Source organism: Sciurus vulgaris, assembly GCF_902686455.1.
Source record: "Sciurus vulgaris genome assembly, chromosome: 10".
NCBI classification, from domain to species: Eukaryota; Metazoa; Chordata; class Mammalia; order Rodentia; family Sciuridae; genus Sciurus; species Sciurus vulgaris.
Genome location: NC_136470.1, coordinates 117,428,930 through 117,450,468, shown reverse-complemented (window position 1 = coordinate 117,450,468; position 21,539 = coordinate 117,428,930). Strand labels below are relative to the sequence as shown.

The 21,539-nt window shown below is 52.8% G+C and overlaps 1 protein-coding gene across 6 annotated transcripts in view; it reads left to right on the top strand.

Annotated features, from left to right (window-relative positions):
• POC1A (POC1 centriolar protein A) overlaps positions 1-10,567 on the top strand; it is a 96,672-nt gene extending 86,105 nt beyond the window's left edge. For all 6 annotated transcript variants that reach the window (XM_079101319.1, XM_079101318.1, XM_079101321.1 and 3 more), the window contains one exon: positions 10,368-10,567. In XM_079101319.1, the coding sequence (XP_078957445.1) occupies positions 10,368-10,466 (99 nt within the window). In that variant the 3' untranslated portion in view covers positions 10,467-10,567. The remainder of the gene's footprint in view (positions 1-10,367) is intronic.
• Positions 10,568-21,539: the final 10,972 nt, after the last annotated feature.

Genomic DNA, 21,539 nt, shown 5'->3' with positions numbered 1-21,539 from the left:
TTTTTGTAGATTTTTCTTTTAGGGGAAGCAATGATATGGAAAGACTGTGTTTCTTTAAAAGGAATTGTTATAAAGCTATGAGGAAGGTAAATTAGCCATGATTCCTTAATCTATTGGCTAATCCACTGATAGAAAATAGTGTTCATGTACTTCCCATAGAAAGCCAATCCTCAGTAGAGGCAGGGTTGGGGAAGGCAAACATGTCAGAGAAATCCTATATCCCTGAGATAACGTGAAGCAGAAACATGGGCTCATTGGCTCAAGGAACCAAAAGCTTACTTTGTATTGTTCACAGCAGACTGGGGTAAAGCAGAATGGTTAAAAGACATTTGCTGCGCCCAGAGATTTTCTGTAGATACTCTTATACTATGGACCAACAGTGCGCGATCCTGGCTCTAGCATGACAAGGAGTCTCCATTCCTTCCCTCTGAAGTTTAGGTCTTGAAGCTTTGAGTCATCGTCAAGTCAGGCCTGAGATGGAAGGGGAGGAACCAGGCCGTTTCCCTGACTCGCCCCCACTTCGTCCACCCCCATTTCCTGATGAAGCCAGGAGACCTCCACCCAAGGCCAGCTGGCGGGGGGAGCAGGGCTGGCCCCTCCTGCCTGCCCACTCTCCCTCCCCCACCAGCCCCTGCCAGGTCCAGGGCTCAAGCTGCAGTGAGTGCTTCTCACAGCCAGGTGGGCTCATCTCCAGACTAGGGCTATGTAGTCTCGGTCTTGGGGACCTTGGCTGGCAGGCACAGGAGCTATGTTCTCCTTACTTGCACAGTGCTCAGGGCTGGACATTTGTCTATCCACTACTCAGTGTACTTTGTGCCAAGTGCTGTCTGGGAACCAGAAGACAGTCATATGCAAGAATAGATAAAAACTCTGTTCCCATTATGCTTTCACTAGACTGACTGACATATTAGGCTGCTTGAGGGCCAGTGTTTGTACCCTCAGACTCTAATGGCCCTGTGCACAGACCATTAGGCATGGGGGGCAGTGACTGGTGAAAGGCAGAGTCTGGGTGGTGGGAAGGGCTGAACTAAGCCCAACAGTCCCTATTCCTAGGGAGCTGGACTGGTCCCTCCATCTCCTAGTCAGCCTTAACATATGGCCACAGACTGGCCAGGTCACCATCAGCAATGCAGGGCTGCCTGTGTGCATATATGTGCATGCTCACACAGGGACATAGACCAAGAGACAAGAACGAAGCTGGGCAGGCCGTGGGCCCCACAGCCCCACTTTGTTTTGATAGCTGGTAAGACCCCACAGAAGACTCCCCTTTTATTGCATCTGTTTTAGATCTTTAGAATCTGAGTGAAGTTAAAACCATGCTACAGGGGAGATTAATTCCACATTTTCCATCTTTGCAATGAAACCAAGGAAAGTTAGACATTCTGTTCAGCACAGTAGAGACTAGGACTGTTGAACCAGTGGCCAGCCCTAGGATATTTCTCCAGGCCTGGTATAAGTGCCCCCAGTGATGTGGCAGGGTAACTACACCCTCTTCCTTTGACCCAGGGCTGATGGAATCCTCTACCCCCAAAAATCTGACTCCTGTGTTGGGGGAGGAGAGGCCTGGGGAACCCCAGCCTCTCCGAGGAGACCTCTTGGGGGAGCCCAAATCAACCACAATCCTGGAAATGATTAAAAGCAACTTTCCATCACAGGAGAACTTTTAAAAGCAATCAGACTACTATGTGCTCCAGTGGTTCAGACCCTCCCATGCCTGACTAAAGCCACCTCTTTGGGGACCCAGTAAGCCCTATATGTGCCCAGGTCCCCCCATTTTCCCAAAGCACAGCCAGGACATCAGCTGGGAGGAGTCACATTATCCACAGGTCTCCCCATGCCAAGTTGACAAAGCAAGTACTGTATCAATATTAGCTACTAATATGCATGTTGTAGTGCATTGTACAGATGAAGAAACTGAAGCCGAGTCAGATGGGTTGCCCAAGGCCACCTGGGCAAGTTAGTGGTCTAAATGAGACTCAAGCCCAGGCCATACAGTTCTGGAGCCCCTGTTTTTACCACATAGGATGAAGCCGTCCCCTTAGAAATCACTCTGACAGCCCTTCCCAAGGGCTCACACCAGAGGAGAGGAAGGCAGACTGATCTTCACCCCTGACCTCTTGGACAGGAAAGGGACAAGGGAGAAGCAATGAGGACGGTAGGGTGAACAGTGACCCAGAAGGGTGGAGAGTCACCAGAAAGCTGAGGCGTGAGGATGGGAACAGAGGGGAGGCTAAGCAGGAGTTGGACCCAGAGTGCCAATAGGGAAGTGTCGACTGGATGTCAGTGTCCTAGTGCAGGAGGAATCCAGCAGGGCAGGGTGGCCTTCCTGAATCTGGCAAGGAGTCTGCTCTCAGCAGAGCTCCATTGGCAGGGCACCCCTAACAGTGGTGCCCTAGTCAGGCTGCAGGGAGGCCTGGACAGCCTGGCTCTGCCGTGCTCACATTCCCACTGCCCTCTCCCGGGTGCCATGCCTCTGCCTAACACAATTCCCTTGTGTCATCAGTCTCAGTGGCTCCTCATCTCACCCCATCAGATGGCGACGCCCTAGTCTCCTGGCTTCCCTGCTATCAGCCAGACCAGGCAGAGTGCCTGATGGGCATGTGGCTGTATGTTGGCTCTCTGCCTCTTGTCAATCTGGCCCAGCCATCCTGTTCACCTCTATGCTACCTGTCTTCCAGCTCATGTAAGAGGCCCCAAGGGGACTCTATCCTAGAAAGCAGTATCACTCCCCATAGAGGACCCAGGCAGCACCTTGGCCTCTGCTTGGAGCAAGATGGAGAAGTGCCCTGGCTAGGGTGAGCAGGGACCACTGGGAAGAAGGACTACCGCAGAGCTGTATGGGAATGGGGATGCGGAGGGAAAGCCTCAGGTGAGGCCTGCACACATGAAAGTATTTTTAAGGATCTGGCCAAATGTCTGAGAAATGTAGACAGAGTGACCAGCTAATCTTCTTTCCTTCCCCACAACATTTTCACCATCAGTGAGAGTGGAGCAGCTTTGCCAAAAGGCAGCCCAGCTGAACTGGTACTGCAGCCACATTGGTGCCTAGAAACCTCCAAGAGCCAGAGTGTCTTGTTTGCTGCATGTGGTGGGCACCTGACGTGTGAGAGATGTTGTTGGATGCTGTGGGAGAGTCATGGGTCTCCACGAGTGTCCCATAACCCCTTGGGCTCCATCTTTCATGGGAGGGTCCTTCAGCAAAGGTGGTGGCAATGGTGGCTCTGGGAAGAAGAGCAGCTACTGGAAGGGGCCTGGCTCTGAGGTGCCAGGTCTGTTTCTGAAGTGCCAGTTCATTGCCTCCTGTCCTACCACTTGTGGGACCAGGTGTGGACAATTCCCAGACTGCATCTTTTTCCTAGAGTTCATTCTGGAGCCAGTGCTCTGCAACATAGCCCCAGGCATGTGGGAGCACTGTCCTCCCTGGCTGTACCTACTCAGACCTGTGATCCTAGTGACACCGTGCCAGGAAGTAGAGGCTTCCCTGTTCCCTTCCTTTTCTGATTGAGAACCCTGGGACCCCTTCTCCACCTTCCTTGTGGCTACCAGTCTCTCTCTTCTCTACTCAACCACTCCAAACCAACCACACTGGCCTCCTGACAGTTCTAACAGTGTGCCCCAGAGCCTTTGTATCTGCTGAACCTTGTACTTGGTAAGCACTTCCATTGCTCGTCTTGTGGTATGTCCTCACAGAGGTGGCAGTCTCCTTCCCAGGCCTGCCAGTCCAAGCACCAGCCCCAGGACAGGTGAGTTGTGTTGGGGGTCAGCCCCTGTAAGCCAGACACTTACTCCACTCTACTCTCCTTGCTTTGTCCTCAAACACAAAGTGAAAGATGGGTAAAACAGGAAAACAATGGGAAAGGAGAGGAAAGAGCTGAGAAAAAGATGTAGGGCAAACCCACCTTAAGAAGGTAGAAGGGCCAGTGTGGCTGAAGGAAAGGGAGACCAGACTGTGAGGAAGTGGGGAGACTGGGAAGGAAGTGACCAGCAGGAGAAAGAAGGAACAAAGGAAAAGCCTATAAGGCCAGGGAAAGCACCAGGGCATGACTGAAGGGGAGAAAGGGGATGTGGGCCAGGGGACCGTGTACCATTCCACAAGTCCTGCCTGCCCTTGTTACTGTCACACCACTTCTGAGGGTCGGGGACTCATTCTCTCAGGAAGCTGACTCCACTCTTCCATGCAACACCCAGAAAACTCTTCCCTGGACCTATATAGAGCCCATAGGAGTGTCCTAGGTGGACTGCGGAGTCAGATACCCTTCAGACCCTCCCTGGCCTCTTGTGGTACCCCCAATTCCTGAGTCCCCATCACACAAGTCAGAGAATCTGAGATTCTCCCTGGCCATCCCAGAGGCCAAAGGAGATGCACAGACCCAGGTTGTGTCCTGTACAGGGCACCTAAACTGGCCACTTTGAGCCATTGGTAGGTATGGGGGACAATGTGGGAGCTGAGCTCAGCTGTTTGAGGTCCCTGAGTCCTATAGGGCCCTAGCAGGCCTTCAGCAGATATCTAGTGACTCAAAGAGGAGCCTGAGGTGGTGAGGTGGTGAGGTGGTGAGGTGGAGAGTGGGGATGTCTACAAAATGGCCCCAGTGTGGGGCCCAGGTGTCAGACATGTCTCTGAGGACTGGCATTTTGGTGCAGCTTCCTTGGGTGTCACTACAGTTTTTAGGGGACTAAAAATAAAAGCCTATCACTTTAAAATCTTTTTATACCATACTCAGAAGGCCCTTCAGGGTGTTACAGAAAATGTCTTACACATCTTGAACTGTGAGTGAGAGAAGACACACTCGCACTGCCAGTGCTGCCCCCCTAGGAGACAGATCCCTGTCTTTTCTCCCCTGTGCAGGAAAATTGGGATCCAAATAGAATGCCATTGTTCAGGCTGTCCGGAGAGGATCTTCCTCAGAGAGCTCAGGCGGATGAGTCATTGCTGGAAACCCCACCCCCGGCCCTAGCTTCTGGACCACTGTCCAGCTGCTCAGAGCCTGCCCAGCTGGCTTCTCGCCATGCCCTTGATTTTTGGCCCCCAACCTCATCTGTTCACCTGGTTGGGTAGTCCCTCCCTGAGTAGCCATGCTGCCTTCAGTGAGGTCCAACTAGCATCATTCTGAACCATGGTATGACCCTCAGCTCACCTGCACCAGATTCTCCTTTCCAGTGTGCAGGGCTTATGGATTCACTGCCTTCCTCTCCTGCCCCTTCACCAACCAGCTGCCCCATGTCGAGGACAAACTCAGAAATGCAAAGCAACCAAGCATTGTGGTACATGTCTCAGCTACTTGGGAGGCTGAAGCAGGAGGATCAAAAGTTAAAGGCCAGCCTGAGCAATTTAGTGAGACCTTGCCTCTAAATAGAATAAAAAAGGGCTGGGGATGCAACTGCCTGGCATGTGTGAGGCCCTGGGTTTCATCCCCTAATACTGAAAAAAAAAAAAAGGAAGGAGGGGAGATAGAGAGGAAGGAAAAGCAACTCTGCTACTGACAAGGCTTTTTCCCCTTTGGATGTCCCTTACACTCAGCTCGTCCCACGTAGAATCCACTTCTGCCTCTTCTGCAGGGCTGGACCTTGACCTGTGTCTCCTGCTCTCTGGTATCCCTCATCTGACTCACCACCAGGTGGTGTTGGTCTGTTCTTCATAGATATCCCTGGTTTTGTCCACTTTCCTTCTGAGCTCCCCCTCCCTCAGTCCAAGCCACTACCATCCCCTCCCATTCTTGCTTCTACCTTGCTTTCCCAAGCCACCCAGGCACTTCAGCCCTTCACCATGTAGCTTCTAGAGGGGCCTCCCCGCTCACCTCCTGCTGCTCTGAGTGAGGATGAAGCTGCCTGTCATGGGCTGCACGGCCAGGTCCCCTTCCCACCTCACCCAAGGCCCTCTCTCCCTGCCTTAGCACAGGAGCCTCTTGGGTCCATCCCACCTGCTCATTACCTGCCCTCCCGCCCTGGGGCTCTGCATACACTGTTAATTAGGCCCTAGTGCTCTTCCTGTCCCTGATGAGTTCCTCCTCAGCCTTTGCTTACTCCTCACTGCCTCAGGGCCACCTGAGGCCAGACCTATCCATTCCATTCTTTCCAGCACAGCCCCCTGGTCTGTGTGATTGCATGGAATTGTCTCCTTGAACCAGTGGCACACTCTGAAGCCAGGCCACCAGCCTTCATGGTCCAATTTTGTCATGAATAAACTGAGTGACTTCCAGCTAGTTGCTTAATGACACTGTGCCTCTATTTTTTCATCTGAAAAACAGGTTATTAAAAACCCCTACTGTGAAGGGTTAGTGAATGCTTGGCACAGTGCAAGCACTCCCGTGAGCAGAATGTCAGGAATCACCAGGAGGACACCTGCCCCTGCCCACCAAAGCTTAGTCCTAGGTCTTCCCACTGGTCTCCCTTGAGTCTGGGCAACATATCCAATTTAGAGAGAACTCAGAAATTAGCTACTGGGGCCAGGAGTAGTGGTACACACCTGAAATTCCAGCAACTCAGGAGGCCGAGGCAGGAGAATCACAAGTTTGAGCCAGCCTCAGCAACATAGTGAGACTGTCTCAAAATAAAAGTGAAAGGGCTGGGGATGAAGATCAGTGGTACAGTGTCACCCCTGGGTTTGATCCTCAATACCAAATAAAGAAAGAGAAAAAAATCAGCTCTAAAGGCAACACCAGGACCAGGGAAAGAGTGAGCTGCTTGGTTTCTCCAAGGTTGACTGAAGAGGCCTCACTAAGGAGGAGTCTGGGCTCCAGAGTGAAGACATTCTAGCAGATCAGCCATTGTTCCTGGCCATCTTGCCCTGACAGGCCCATCCAGCAGCCAGAAGCCCATGGACACATGCCTTCCCTGCACTGTCCTTTCCACCAGACTAACCTGCTTCTCCTTGAGTATTTTCTGGGGGACAGGGGCTGGAGGTCTGCTCTTGGACAAAGCAAAGGGAGAGGCAGTGTGGGTCAAGGGGCTGCGTGGAAGATCAGTTCTTTTCTTTTTTAAAAATTTGTTCTTTTGCTGGGCACAGTGGTGCATGCCTATAATTGCAGTGGCTCAGTAGGCTAAGGCTGGAGGATTGTAAGTTTAAAGCCAGGTTCAGCAACAGCAAGGCACGAAGCAACTCAGTGAGACCCTGTCTCTAAATAAAATACAGAAAAGGGCTAGGGATGTGGCTCAGTGGTTGAGTGCCCCTGAGTTCAATCCCTGGTACCAAAAAAAAAAAAAAAAAAAAAAGTTTCTTTTTAGATACACATGACAGTAGAGTATATTTTGAGATATTATACATCTTGAACAAAAGAAAGCTGAGACTGCTGGGCTTTGGATCATGGACTTAGTGAGACTTCAGAGGTGGTTGCCTTTAAAGCATAGCCTGTCTCTGGGCCTGGCCAGGACAGATCCTGTGTGGCAGGAGAATTCCCAGGGCCAAACCCAGAGTGTGAGGCAATGTCAGCAGCCAGCGCCCTCTTGGCCAGCCTTAGCTGGGGGATGGATCACAGATGTGGCCTGGGCTCCCCAACATGGACTACTGGACAGCAGAGGGAACAGTGGCTGCCTTTGTCCTCTGGGCATTAAGGCAGCACATACTTCTGAACCCACTGTGCACCTGACCCTGGTGTGAGTATGTGCTTACCCTTTATTGCTCTAAACCCACAGGTAAAGGCCAAACACACTATGAAGAAGTGCACATGATCTGGCCTTGTCAGGGATGCCCTCATATACCTCATACACCCTACCTGCCACCCCACATGCTCTTTCTCCTTCTCCTGCAGGCCCAGCTATTCTGGGGAAGCAAAGTTGTACTGTGGTGGCCTGTCCCAGCCACTCCAGGCCTACAACTGGGCAGACTTTTGTAGGTGGCCTTCCAGCCACCATCCCCAAGCATGTGTAACTACTGCCACTCAGATGCCCTTGATGAAGGCCTTTCTGTCACTGGGAAAACCATTCCCTTAATAGTGGGAGGGCACATCAGCCAACTTAAAGAACAGGGCTTCCATATTCCAGCTTTATCATGGGGAATACTCATGTTCTGTAAAAATGAGGCCCCATGTTTTATTGGAGTAGATATTAAGAAAAAAAAAAAAGTGCCAGACAACATTCCAATGTACAGAAATCTGAAAAACACCTTCCTCTCCCAGTCCATCCTCCAAGCAAAATGGACATCAGACAGGGTGGCATCAGACAGGGCTGGGAAGTACCTGGTAATCTTAGCCCTCTGGTGGCTGCCTTCTGGCACCTAGGCAGTGTAGACTTGGGGACAGAAGGGACAAGGGAAATGGAGACCAAACACTGGAATGGCACAATTACTCAGAAGCTTGGCTGGGAAGGGGAGAAGCTGGAGAGGGGCAGGGTGGAAAGATGCAGGTGTGAGGGGCATAGTCTTTTTAAAACTCACCAGGAAGAAGCCCACCTGGACTGGCATCCTCCATTTGGGACTCATTGTGAAATAGGGGATATTTTTCTGTTCAAAGGAATCTAATATCAACACATTTAAAGGCACATACCTGCTGAGCTGATGTATGGGTCCCCATGGAACTAAGTGGAGGCCCCTGCTGTTGCTGCTGACCCAGCACCCCACCTCCATGTGTTCTAGGCCCACTGTCTCCACTTTTGGAAATTGGGTTCCTATGAAAAGATAAAAAAAAAAAAAAAAAAAAAAATATATATATATATATATATATATATATATATATATATACACAGGCAGGAACGGAAATGCAGCAGGCTGGGCTCCCCTACTGTGGCCTTGAGTTGGCTGGGTTGTCCATCAGAAAGAGGCTGGATTAAGAATGGTTTTGGCTGTGTGAGTTTCTCAGCAGCCAGTGGAAACTTCCAGGAATGCTGCTCAGGCCAGCCGGGGGCTGTTTCCGCTGCCACTTTTACAAGATACAGACCCTTTCCCCCTTTCCCTGGCTTGCTGGCCAGTACTGGGGATGTGATGGTCTCAGCTCTGCCTCCCAGGGTGGATTGCAGTGAGTTTTCTAGCCTCTATACTGTGACCCAGAGGTCAGAACTCTCACATCCCTGGGGCCAGCTTATTTAAAGGGCCAGTTGCCAGGTGGACAGAAGACACCCTGCAGGATGCTGTGAGAATTTATAGCAGTCTTGGAGGGGAAATTTTCTCTCAAAATGTTTTAACGTTTTATTAAATGTATGAAACAAAAGTTCACTTTCCATCGGACCAAGGCCCAGAACCTTCATGGTACCTCTGGGATGCAGACAAAACCTCTTGGGAGATCTCAAGTGAAATTATCTTGCCTTTCTGGTGCCTGTGGGCTTCACAGTACAGGAAGCAAGCCTGCCACGTTCAACAATTGCCTTGTCCACAGTGAACTCCACCACAGTGGGCTCATCCAGTGGTGTGCGCCTGGTATGCAGTAGGCATCAACAACCCTCCATGAGGGTTTGTACCGGCCTGTACCAACCTAAGTGAGTGCTAGAGTGGGCATGTGATTGGTGGGCAAGCCCATGGTGGGCTCACCGTGTATCTGTGGCAGATACCCAGGGTGCCCCTCGGTTGACACTGCCTAAGACCACAGGAGGTAGACAGGTTTTCAGGGCCTGTCTGGAAGCCGTGTCTGTTAAGACTGGCCCTAGCCAATGAAGCATAGGCAGCCCCAGGTGGCCAGGTCCCCAGGCAGCCATCATGCTGGGTATATGAGTGAGACCAGGGGAGCAAGGGCTCAACCCCTGACAGGCAGTATGATGGCAAGCATGGGCACAGTGGGCAACATGGGTCAAGCTGCATGAGTGCTGGGCAGTATGCTAGTGCCCTGTGCTGTAAGCTCAGCATTGCCCTCTCCACTTACATAGGAGAAAAAAAGGGCTCAGAGATAAAGGAGTTGCCACTTGCTGTGATCACCCTGGGCCTAACCTGCAGGCAATACAGCGTTCCTCAACGGACTCACACAGAGACCCTCCTGGGCTTGGGGAACTTATTTCCCAGCTTCTGTCCCTTGCCGGCCTGGGAGTACCCTCAGGTATAGAGAGGCCTGCATCAGGGGCAGAATTCAGGTGGCATGCCTTCATTTGTGGGTGCAGTTTCCTCATCTCTGCAATGGATATGGTTGATGGTCTCCAATTGTTTGTGGACGAAGCCTGTCCAGAGAAGGAAGCTGTCTAAATGCCAGACCACCAGAACTTGGAATTCCTGACTCCTCAGTTGTCTTAGGGCCTGACCCAAGGCTGTGAGACATGTCATCTGCTTTCCCTCATCATGTTTCCTCCCCTAACATCAAGGACCAAACATCCAGAGACAGGAGCAGTGCACGTGAAGGCAAGGTCTGCCACCAGAGATGAGAGCAAGGAATCACCCCAAGCATTTGGGCAGCAGGCTCAAAGGACGGCCTGGTGGCCCCTGCATCCCCTGAGCCTGTCCACTATTTATTTTACAGACGGTGTCCATCCTGGAGCAGCGGTTGACATTGACAGAAGACAAACTGAAGCAGTGTCTGGAGAACCAGCAGCTAATCATGCAGAGAGCAACACCATGATCAGGGGAGCAAGAATCAGGAGCTTGGTCGATTTGGGGGGTGGCAGGCCAGGGATTTGTACTGCAGGACTCTGGGTAAATAAATAAAGGGATTCAGCTCTGTGGGAATCACATCCTTACCAAGCCCCAGGGATTATGCAGTTCTGCCCTCCACCTTGCTATCTGCATCAGAAGGTCTTTCTGGTAGCAGAGGGCCCAAGTGGGCAGGGCCCACATAAAAAGGATGCTTGAGACCCACTGGTAGGATCACATTTAGTTTAACCTGAAGGACCCACTTGAACACTTTTGCTGTCTGAGTCCTAAGATTGTGGCTGTCCCTCTGGAAAATCCATAACTCTTCATTCCATAACTTTCAGCTATGTGACTGACTTTTCCCATTCCATCTGTGACTTGAAGTTGACTGTTCAGCAGGCACTGTAACCCAGACTCAGGAGGCTGAGGCAGGAGGATCACAAGTTCAACGTCAGCCTGGATAACTTAGTGAGACCCTGTCTCAAAAACTAAAAAGGGCTGGGGAATGTGGTAAAGTGCCTCTGGGTTCAGGCCCCAGTACCAAAAAGAAAAGACTGCTCATTAGTTGGATGAACCAGGAGGTTTTTCTCTATCTGACAAAAGCCCCAAAGTGGACCCCTCTGAGTCAAGTTTGTTTAGGAACAATCTCTGTGGAATGGGTAATGGCTTTGCAATGGCATTGATATCTGTTCCACATATGTTCACTGGGGCCTGGTAGCTTCCTCCTCTCTGTGTTCATGAGAACAAAGGAATCTGGAAATTAAAACTGACTTTATTGACTTGTTGCAGGAGTGGCTTGTTCTGGGTAAGACCTAATCGGTCCTCCCATCCCCAGGGCCTGTCAGGGGAGAATGAAAATGGCAACATAGCATGCCCCTGTCCTCTGAGTATTGCCTCTGAGGCCACAACACCCTCATTTGCAGTACTGGTGGAACAAGGGCAACCAGAGCCCCCACATGCCACCCACATCCCTCTGGCTGGCCCCCACAGTTTCTGTTGGTACTGGGGGGCTCAGGTACCTACCTTTCCATGTGTTCATTAGCGTTTCCTTAGGCTCCTTCCTCTGCATCTGAGCTGGGAAGGCCAGGACAAGTGTTTTCCCTATGACTACGTGTCATTCGTGCCTTCAGCCTTTGGCTTCTTGGGACTCAGCCAGCCAGGGAGGTCTCTTTATCCTCAGACACCCTGCCCTGCCTGGGCAGAGTGCGGATCCAGTGTTAGATATTCCCAGAAGCTAGCAGAATTGGGTCCCAGCCTGAATCCTAAGAACTTATACTCACAAGGGAACAGGCCGTATTGACTTCTGATAAACAAAAATACGGCACCTACCTCCAACCTGCACTGGATGAGAGAGCAGGTCTCAGGCTCACCTATCCCCAGTGGTGTGACCTCAACAATGTGTCCTAACTTCTGTGAGCCTCAGGCTTTTAATGTCTGAAATGGTGGTGACACCCAGTTCTCCAGATGGTTATAAGGTATGTGCTGTACCTTACCCAGTGTAGAACAGGTGATCAAGGGAAGCCCATTTTCCCCAAGTACCACCAGTCCCTCTAGGATAACAGGGGCTGCCAATTCTGGAAGTTGTGAAGGCCTCTAGGAACCTGCCAGTATGTGAAAGAGACTGACCTTACCTGAACTGGCAGGTGAGACTCTCAGCTGCCTTGGAAAGGAATGAGCCCATTCCTGGAGACTTGAGGACAGGCTGGATGACTGTGGGTCAGCCTCCCCAGAGGGGACCCAGCTTGTGGAACAAGTCTTGTCATCTCCTTCCATGCTGGCTCTTCTGCCCCTGACCTGCCCCGGGGTACCTCTTGTGGCATCCAGACCTGGACTTGCAGCTACCAGGTCTTGGGATTCTGATGATTTGAGCAGCCAGCCCAGGACAAGGTCACCTCCAAAGACAATGGGGCAGCAGGACCTGAGCAGGTCTGTTAGACATTGTGTGATAGTTCTTGCCCAAAGGTCAGACCAGTGTTGTTATTATATGTCTTCATTTCACACCACGATCAAGTTTGGAATCCTGCAGAAGAAAATGTGACTTAAGGCGATGGTCTGAGGGAGGGGGTATGTATTTGTCTTGGTTATTTATTGCCACTGGAAGCTCCATTTATCAGATGTAAACAGGAGGGCATACTCCCCAAACACACCATTTTTCTTATAGGATGTTATTGGCATGACCTAAGGCAGCCCTAGAACATCTTAGAATGTTGTGTTGTCTTTAATACAACAGAGATCTGCCAGATACCATGGCTCACACTTGTAATCCTAGCAGCTCTGGAGATTGAAGCAGGAGGATGACAAGTTTGAGGTTAGCCTGGGCAACTTATCAAGACCCTGTCTCAAACTAATTAAAAGGGCTGGGGATGTAACTCAGTGGTAAAGTGCCCTGGGTTCAATCTTCAATACAAAAAAAAAAGATGAGAGACCTGCCTCCTCAGTGCTGTGGAGGGGCTAAGGCTCTCATTTAGGGCCAAGTTATTCCCCCAAAGAGTTCCTTTTCTTGCTCATGTGAGGCCTGACTCAGAAACTCGCTGCTGAGTGAGAATCTGGGACCTCAGGCTATACTGGGAACAGGGGGACCCCTTAGGGAGCTCTGACTACTCAGGGTGCTATCCCTTTAGCCACAGTCCCGTCTCATTGCCCCTGTGAAGATGCAACAGGACCTCTGAGCTGGACAACTGTTGGGATGGTGGCAGGCAGGGCTAGTTTTGGCCTTGAGGTGGCTCGTAAAGGTTGGGGGCCATGTGACTGAACCTTCCTTGTGCTGTATCCCCAAATGACACTCTCTCCGCACCCTGCCCAGTGAATCCCCTGGGGCTTGGGCTGCTACATCATCGTCTCACTGCCAAGCACAAAAGCAGCCCTTCTGGAGATCCAGATGCCTCAGCTCAGCCTTCATCGCTCCTAATTTTGGAGTTTGGTAACTGAACTCCCAGAAAACCAAAGTGTGGTTCTCCTCTCTTATCTCCCCTCTCCCTCCTCTCTCCTTTCTACTCCTTTCCCCTGCCTCCCTGTCTTTCCTTCCTTCTCTCTTCTCCTGTCTCCCTCTTCCCCGCCCCCGCCCTCTTCCTTCTAGCTCCTTTACCCTCCCTCTGTGAGTAGGGTGAGGTTAGGATGCATCTCAGTAGCAATTCTCAATTGCTGGGCCTGGACAACCAAGCCAGGCAGCCCCCAGAAAGAAGCCGCTCAGCCCACTCCACACCACGCAGGCCTTCCTGCCCCTCATCCCTGAGTTGCCATGCCCAGGAGCACCTGAAAGGCTGTGTCCAAAGGTCCCCAGAGACCTGTGACCACTTCTCTAGAGTCTCAGGTGGCATAAGCTAGCCTGCTCAGGAGCAAGGCTCCTGCCCAGCTGTCCTGGGCCCTCTGTCCAGTGATGTGCTTGCCATAGCTTCAAGATTTCTCTGTGGGGTAAGGGCAGAGCCGTGGGTTTGTGGCTCCTGAGCCATTGCCTGGAGTTCAGCTCTGCTGCCCACTGGCGCCATGGCCTTGGAGGAGGTCCCTAAGGGTCTGGGGCCTCTGTAAGATAGTACCTGTCTCATTGGGCACTCAGAATGACTGTGGTCAACATGTGACTATGTAACCCCACAACCAGGGCTCCATGAATCAATGGTACAGGAGACCCAAGGTCCCAGAGTCCTACTGGCTCAGATTCTGGGTGGCCAGCATTATTGTCTCCTGATCCCATGGCCCTGCGGGGGGTGGGGTGTCCACAATGGTGGGAAGGAAGTTGGGCTCTCCCCACCAGAGGAGGTAAGCACGCCAAAACCACTTCTGCTGTCACTAAGGCCACCACTAGGACCAGCACAGGCGTGGGGGTGGATGTTTGTGATTGCTCGGAATCCCGGAAACCCAGCCCACTTAGCAAGTGAGAGCACAGTGAGTCACACTGGCTCTGGCATCCCAGCTCCCTGTCATTAACCTCATCTTCCTAAATGACTTACTAGAGGTGGGCTCCTGTTGGCTCCAGGTTTAATTGGTGTGTGGCCATTTAAGGGGGACCAGAAGCTGCCCAGAGGTTCTCTCCTCACCCCTACTTCCCCTGCTCATCCATGCCTCCCCAGGGTGCTAAGAAGGGAACCCCATTGGCTAAGGTAGCAGTGGTGGCCCTGGTGCATTGTTCCACTTCTGGTGAGCCCTGCTGCCCTGGCATGGGGCCTGTCCAATTGCCTGGTAGGCTCCAGCCCACCCCAGCCAGGCTGCCCTGCCACCATGGGCTCACTGCCTTGGCCACTTTGGGAAAGAGTCCCTGGAAAGCTTCACCCTGTCTCCCTGGCCCACGAATGCCCAGGATGTGGGGCCCTCACAACCGTACTCAAGATGAGCCAGCCCGGAGCGCCTGCAGCAAAGCCATTAGGGAGTGCTCAGTGCCAGCCCCTCCTGCCAGGAGCTGCGAGTGGAAACACTCTCCCAAGAACCTATTTATAGAGCACGGCCAGGGAGGGGTTTCACTTTAGGTGAGGCCACCTAGAGCCCGGCTGCCTGGAGGGCTGCTGGTTGCAGCAATCCCCACCCCTGCTCACTCTGTCCTACCACCCATGAGAAATCTGGGCGTGGGGAAGAGGAACCTCAGCAGGAGAGGAAGCGATGTTCTCCTACTGCTTCCCGTTCTCAGCCCTCTGCTTCTCTTTCAGGCACAAGTACATGTTCCTGAAAGGAGGACTTTGTCATATTTTTAGGTCCCCGTGGGTAGAGGCCTGGCCTGCAGGAGCCAGGCAAGGCAGTGTCACTCAGTCACACACACTGATACCACCCCTGTCCATCTTCATCCTTCCTAGCTGTGCAACTAGACTCAGTGTTGGAGTCAAGACTCCTGTGGGGACGCTGAGTGCCTGGAGCACGTTTACCCAGCCGTGTTTGCTTGGTCTCAGTCAGGTCTGGGCCCTCCAGGCACCCTACTCAATTGGCCTCTTGCAGACTGCTGCTCTCCCCTGCTGGACTCAGCCGGGGACCTTGCTTTGACCTGGTAGGTCTCTCTAGAACCACCAGGCTCCCTCAGAAGATCCTCAAACCATGAACCTCAGGCCCAAGGTTGGGATGGGAGCTGGTTCTGAGCTCAGGCCCCAGAATCTTCAATTGCTCCTGAATTTGTTCTTCAGAAGTCCTGGAACTTGGAGCAGGACAAGCAATGTAATTATCCCTCGTGCCCCTTCAGGGAGCAACACAAATGTGCCTGCTAACTGGAAACAGAAGGTCCTTTCTGTCTCAAAGGCCCAGATTGGCCTATGCCAGGGATGCCATGGGACTCCTTGACTAGAGCTGTGAAGCTGACCTCTTCCCTAAACTTACCCCTGGTCCTTAGATGGGTCCAGCTCCCTAGGTAGCTGGGGCATGCCATAGAATAGGGCCACTTGGCCTCACAGGGATGCCCATAGCCCTTTGAAAGTCTCCTGTTGGGGACAAAGGTCTGATTTGAGAGAGCCTCAGTTCCATAGGCCACTCTGGTGGAGGATGGGAGCCTCAGTTTGGGGTAGATCTGGTGCAGGTTCCTCCAGCCTCCCAAAGCATAAGCCTACCTCTCCGACATCCTGGAGTGAGTCTCCAAATTTTGCCCTTGGCCCACCCATCTGTTCTCAACACATTAGCCAGCATTTGCCAAAATGTAAGGCCAAAAAATAATAAGTAATGAAAACTTGTAAGATAGCTTATGCCAGTCCTGCTAAACCCCCTTGAATGGTTCCCCAGCCTCCAAGAACGTGCCCAGTGCTCATCACTGCTAAGGCTTGACTCATCTACCCACCTCCTCATTCCCCTGTAGCCACAGTGGCTTTCTCACTATTCCAGCCCCAAAGCCTTTGCGTCTGCTATTTTTCCTGAATACAGGACTTCACATCAGATCCTCAGCCTTATCTGAGGAATGAGAGCAGGCATAGCCTCACAGGGCTGCTGGAAGATTTGTTGAGACAATTCACATAAAGCTCCAAGAGTTGGCTTTGTCCCTGTTGGGCTGTGATCCATGACCCAGGGAGGCAGACAGGAATGGGTGCTGAAGAATTGGGTTTCTGGCATCATAAGCCAGACAGCCATGGGCTTACATGGGGTTTAGTCAATGCTCCTGGGAGCGGGACCATTGAGCCCCTTGGGCTCCCCTCCCCAACTGCCATGGGTCTCTTTTACTGAACACCCACACCCAACATGCCAGCATAGCTTCCTGAACACCTTTTCCCAATGAGACTTCTAGCCACCAAGCCAAGTCAGGTACCCCTGCCCTACCCCCCCGCATGGGTAGGAGAGTGGTAGGCAGCCCTCCCCACGTGCTGGTCCTCGTCACCTGTCTGCTGAGCAGCAAGGGCAGTGTCAGGGCTGGTGGGGTCAGTGGACTGCTGTACCATGGCCTCCCTGGAGTGGTGAGCAGCAGCCAGCCTGGATTTGAAAAAGCATCTCACTGTTGGCTGGGACTTTCTCCTGCCCCACAGACTCTCCCACCTGGTTCTATCCTCCCCTGGTCAAGCAGAACCACAAATTTGGACTTTGTCTGAAGGACAGGAGCAAGTTTCTAAGGAGCCTCACCCCACTCCCCAGCAGGCCACTGGCCTGGGGCCTCCGCAGGGGCCTGTGAGCCAGGCAGCCAACCTGGTGGGGGTAGGCACTAGAACTTCTGGGGATAAAGTCTTCCCCTCTGCTGCCTTCCTCCTCCTCCTTCCACTCCCTTTGGTCCTCCACAAACACATGTTTCCAATCCCCTCTCAGGCCCCTCTCTCCCTCCCCAGCCCCTTCCCATTTCCTCTCTAAGGCATCCACTCACATGTGGAACTCATTAGGAGACCCTCAGGGCTCGTAACCCAACTCTGGCCTGGGCTTGGGGAGGGGGCCCTGTCCGCAGCCCCCATGCTGAGACGAGGCTGCCCTCCCTTGTCTGGCCCCCGTCTGGCCCTGTGCAGCTTGGAGCCGGAGACCACAAGTTGCTGGTCATGGCCAAGAGTGGGGGATGCTGGTGGAGGGACTTGTGGCCAGGAATCCTGCTCACGCTCTCCAGCCTGTTCTCAGCGGGTGCCTGGTACAGCATCCTCTGCAGCTCTGTTGTAGCTTCTGATTCCATGTGTGAAAAGCAGGAGGTTTCAGGGCCCCTAAGGCGGCCAGAGGAAGGGCGAGGGGTTCTAAGCAACTAACTCAGTGACCCTTAGCTTCCCATCTGAAAAATGGAAAGGAAGAAAGTCCAGGAGGTGATGTGTAGAACAGCCACTGAGCAATGTAAAGCCACTTTCTCCCCTGAAGGCCTGGTTCCTTGACCTATTAATGGAGGTTGTGCAAAAAACTGGTGCTGTGATCACCAGAGTTTGGGAAATGCCTGGATGAGTAGATAAAGTTAGCTACTTCCCCACAGGACTTGTCAGAGCCTTTCTTATTTTTTATTTTTTTGGTACTGGGGAGTGAATCCAGGGGTGCTTAACCACGACCACATCCCCAGCCCTTCTTTTGTATTTTACTTAGAGACAGGGTCTCACTAAGTTACTTAGGGCCTAAGTTGCTGAGTAGCTTTGAACTCAAGATCTTCCTGCCTCAGCCTCCAGAGCCAATGGGATTACAGGCGTGTACCACCAGCTTGTTAGAGCCTTTAACACATTCCTATATGGTACAACAAGGGTCCCAGACTTCACTGTTTTCAGACATGACCGACCCTTTTTGTGAAGGTGAACCTGGTGGGCTTTGTGTTCTAAGGAACCCACTTTGGAAAATACTATAGAAAAAGAGGTAAGGAGACAGAAGGGATGGGTCAAGGCCCCCTAATGGGAAAGACTTCCTGAGGGTCTGAGCAGGAGTTGTTCGCTGACTCTGAGGAAAGGGTGGGATTTGCAGGGGGATGTGGGGTGGCTGTTGTGGTTGTTTTGTTTTGTTTGAGACAGGTTCTCACCAGTTGTGCAGGCTCACCTCAAATTTGTGATCCTCCTGCCTCGACCTCTCTAGCCTCTGGGATCACTGGTGTGTGCCACCATGGCCAGATGGGTGGGATTTGAATGCGGGTGACAGCTAAGGAGGAGCCCAGCAGTTCACTGGTGTGGCCAAGGCTAGAGGCAGGATGGGACTTGAGCCAGGCCGGGACCCTGGTGATTCCAAGTCCCTCCCTACCCTGGTGTTTTCTTCTCATGAATGGGCAGGCAGGAGGGTGGGCCTGCGTGGGCACAGAGGCAGCAGCTGGAGGGCAGGGCCTTCCCATGCAATGGGATCTGTACAGACAGGCCCAGGGTGTTGGGAGTGTCTGCTACCACCCCACTGCAACATCAGCCTGGGGATGGGGTAGCTCCCCGCTCAGGGTTCAGAAGAGCTTGCCTGTCTGCTCCCCTCCCTATTGGGACCAGCCTCTACCCAGAGCCCATTCTGTCCACACTCCTGGCACAGCTACTCCTAGGCCCTCCTAGCCCTCCGCCCCAGGAGGCTCTCCCACTGGGTCCTTGCTACCCTGGTCCCTCTCCCCTGTGTGGGCACAAGGAGAGCTGAGTGGGGGCAGCAGAGTTGGTTCTTCCTACAGCACACTTGCTCCTGCCTCTCAATAGTCTTGCCTTGTGTCTGTACACCTATCTTTATAGAGAAAAAAAGTGAGGCTTGGTGAGGAAAGGTTAGTAGTGGAGTTGGAATTGGAGCCAGGTTCCCCGATGTCTACCCAACCCCACCTCCCCTGCCCTGTTCCACCACACATGGCATAAGCCCTCCTTGGTCATCTAAGAGCCACCTAAGACTGTCTTGCTATGCCCAGCACAAGACCTTGTCTGAACAAGTAGACCAGACCAAGGCTGTACTGCTTGTAGTGTATGGGGTTAGTCAGGCTTAGTGTCCACCCTTAGGCTAAAGAGGCCCTTTCCTCTGACTGTTCCAATATGGAGCGTGCCTGGCTATCCCCTGGGAGTCAGAGTAGGTGGAAGGTGTTATCCCACTTGATAGAGAGATTGAGGCCCAAGGGCTGGGCTCTTGCCAGGGCCACCCAAGTCTACAGCAGGCAGCCAAGCTGCATCTTCCCCAGCTCCCTGGGGACTTCCTGTGGCCCTTGGGAGCTCTATATCTGGGTAGAGCCTGGGACCTGGGGAATCCAGCCACTCCTCAGCCTGAGTTCTTGGGCTGGGCCTGGTGGCTCTGGAGTGAAGCAGCCAAACACCTTTCAACAGCCCTCACCCCTACTGGCCCTGGGCACCTTATCCTGTCTGGGGAATGGGGATTAGGGCAGTGCTGCCTTCGAATGGGCCACTATGTGAACCATGGTGAGGGGCAAGGGGGATGACAGGGGACCGGCAGGAGCGGTGGCCTCTTGTCCATCCTGTCTCCATGGCAGAGGGTCCCACTAGGAGCCCTCACAGAGAGTTCCTACCTCCTCCCTAGTCTTTGCAGGAGGGGAGTCTTATAAGTCTTGGGGCATGTGCCCCTGTGGTGGTAATAAGGCTGAGTAGAGCCAGGCCAGAGAGGGGAGTCCTCAAAACTGCTTCCTGGTGCTGCCTATTCAGGGGCAGCCACATCCACCTCCAGGCAGGCAGCCAGACACTAAGCCCATGTGGAATGGCAGCGGGTGTGAAAACCAGGATGGGGCTGGGCTCTGAGGCCTCAAGCCAGCAACCCTGGGCCTGGGCCTGGCCAGCTGGTTCCCAGGCCATTTTCCCAGTCTCATCATGGTCACTGTCATTGTCACCATCAATGTCTCATAGAAGGGATTCCTGAAAAACAGGGCTGTGTAGGCTGGCAGGGAGGGGACCAGACAGGCCCAGGCGGCAGGCAGATGCTAATGAGGCAATTAGGCCTAGCAGCTACAGAGAGACCTGCCCACCGGAGGGGGCCCAGCCCAGGCCCCTGGCACATCCGCCTGCCTGTTGTCCTGGGAATTCCTGGCCTGCTCCACCCTCTCAGCCTCAAAGGTTGGACTGGCTTCACACCTTTCCCAGTCCAAAAAGCAGAGGCAGGTTTGGCAAAGATAGAACCAGGGCACCATGACTCCATTACTATTCCTTATCTTTGCTTAGACTGAAAATACCTGCCTACGATACTCCCCTGCCCCTCATCCCTGTCAAACCATCTGAGCTCCAAGCCCTTCCTGGAAGTGGTGGCCTTAGAAGGATCAGAAACTTGAGGCAGGAGGCCAAGGGTGACACTGTTGCCAAGTGGGCAGGCAGCTAAAGACCCCTGCTTTCCCAAAGCCTTGACTTCCATCCATAGAGCCCCAGGTGAGCTCACAGAGTGCTACCCACAGTTCTGGAGCATCATGTGAGAGATCAGCCCATGGCAAAGATGCTGGGGATTCTAGTGAAGGGGATACAAGAAGTGAGGGCTCCAGCCCTCGCACATGGTTTTGGGCAGGGAACCCAACCCATCTGGGCTTACCTGAGCCCTTCCTGTTCTCCTTTGCCAGCCTCTGAGGCCCCAGGATACCTGCAGCAGCCTGCCTGGTTCACCCAGGGTTTTGAGTGGCTTCTCTTGGCTTTCTAGGGATGACCTCAGTGTCAGCAGATGAGCATCTGGCTGAGTCAGAGCCCCCTACCAAGCCCAACTATTCTTTCAGGCTTGAGGAATTGGACTAAAACCATGGCTTGAGACTCAGGGTACCCTTGGGACCACAAAAGGTGGGGGCTGTGGCTTAGCCTGTTGGGGAAGGGTAAGCTACACTTAGCAGGGAGAGAGAGACTCTGACACAGGGAAGTTGAGGTACCATCTGAGCTCAGGGATGAGACCCCACCATGTGGCAAGAGCAGGGGCCCAACCCTTCATGGTGGGGAGACTTCTGGTTCCAGGGACTCTTATCAGGCAGGATATACTGAGGCCTTAGTAGGGAAAGAAGTAAGAGGTTTCTGGAATCATCCCATGGCAGGAGAAATCCAAATATAATTTAAGGCATGGCTGACAAGGCAGAGGATTCTAGAAGTACACTAGACCCTGACCCAGACCCTTCCCAATACACACTCTGGCCCCAGGAAACAGGTGAATCTGGCAGGAAGGATAAGAAGGCAATCAAAGGAAACAGCAGTAAGAGGAAAGTTGTAGCAGAGGGACCAATGAGGGAGGACCTCTGAGGGCAAAGAACCTGCAGAGGAAGAAAGATAGATGTTGTCAGAGTCTGGGCTTGGGGTATGAGGGATGGTGGAGGGCA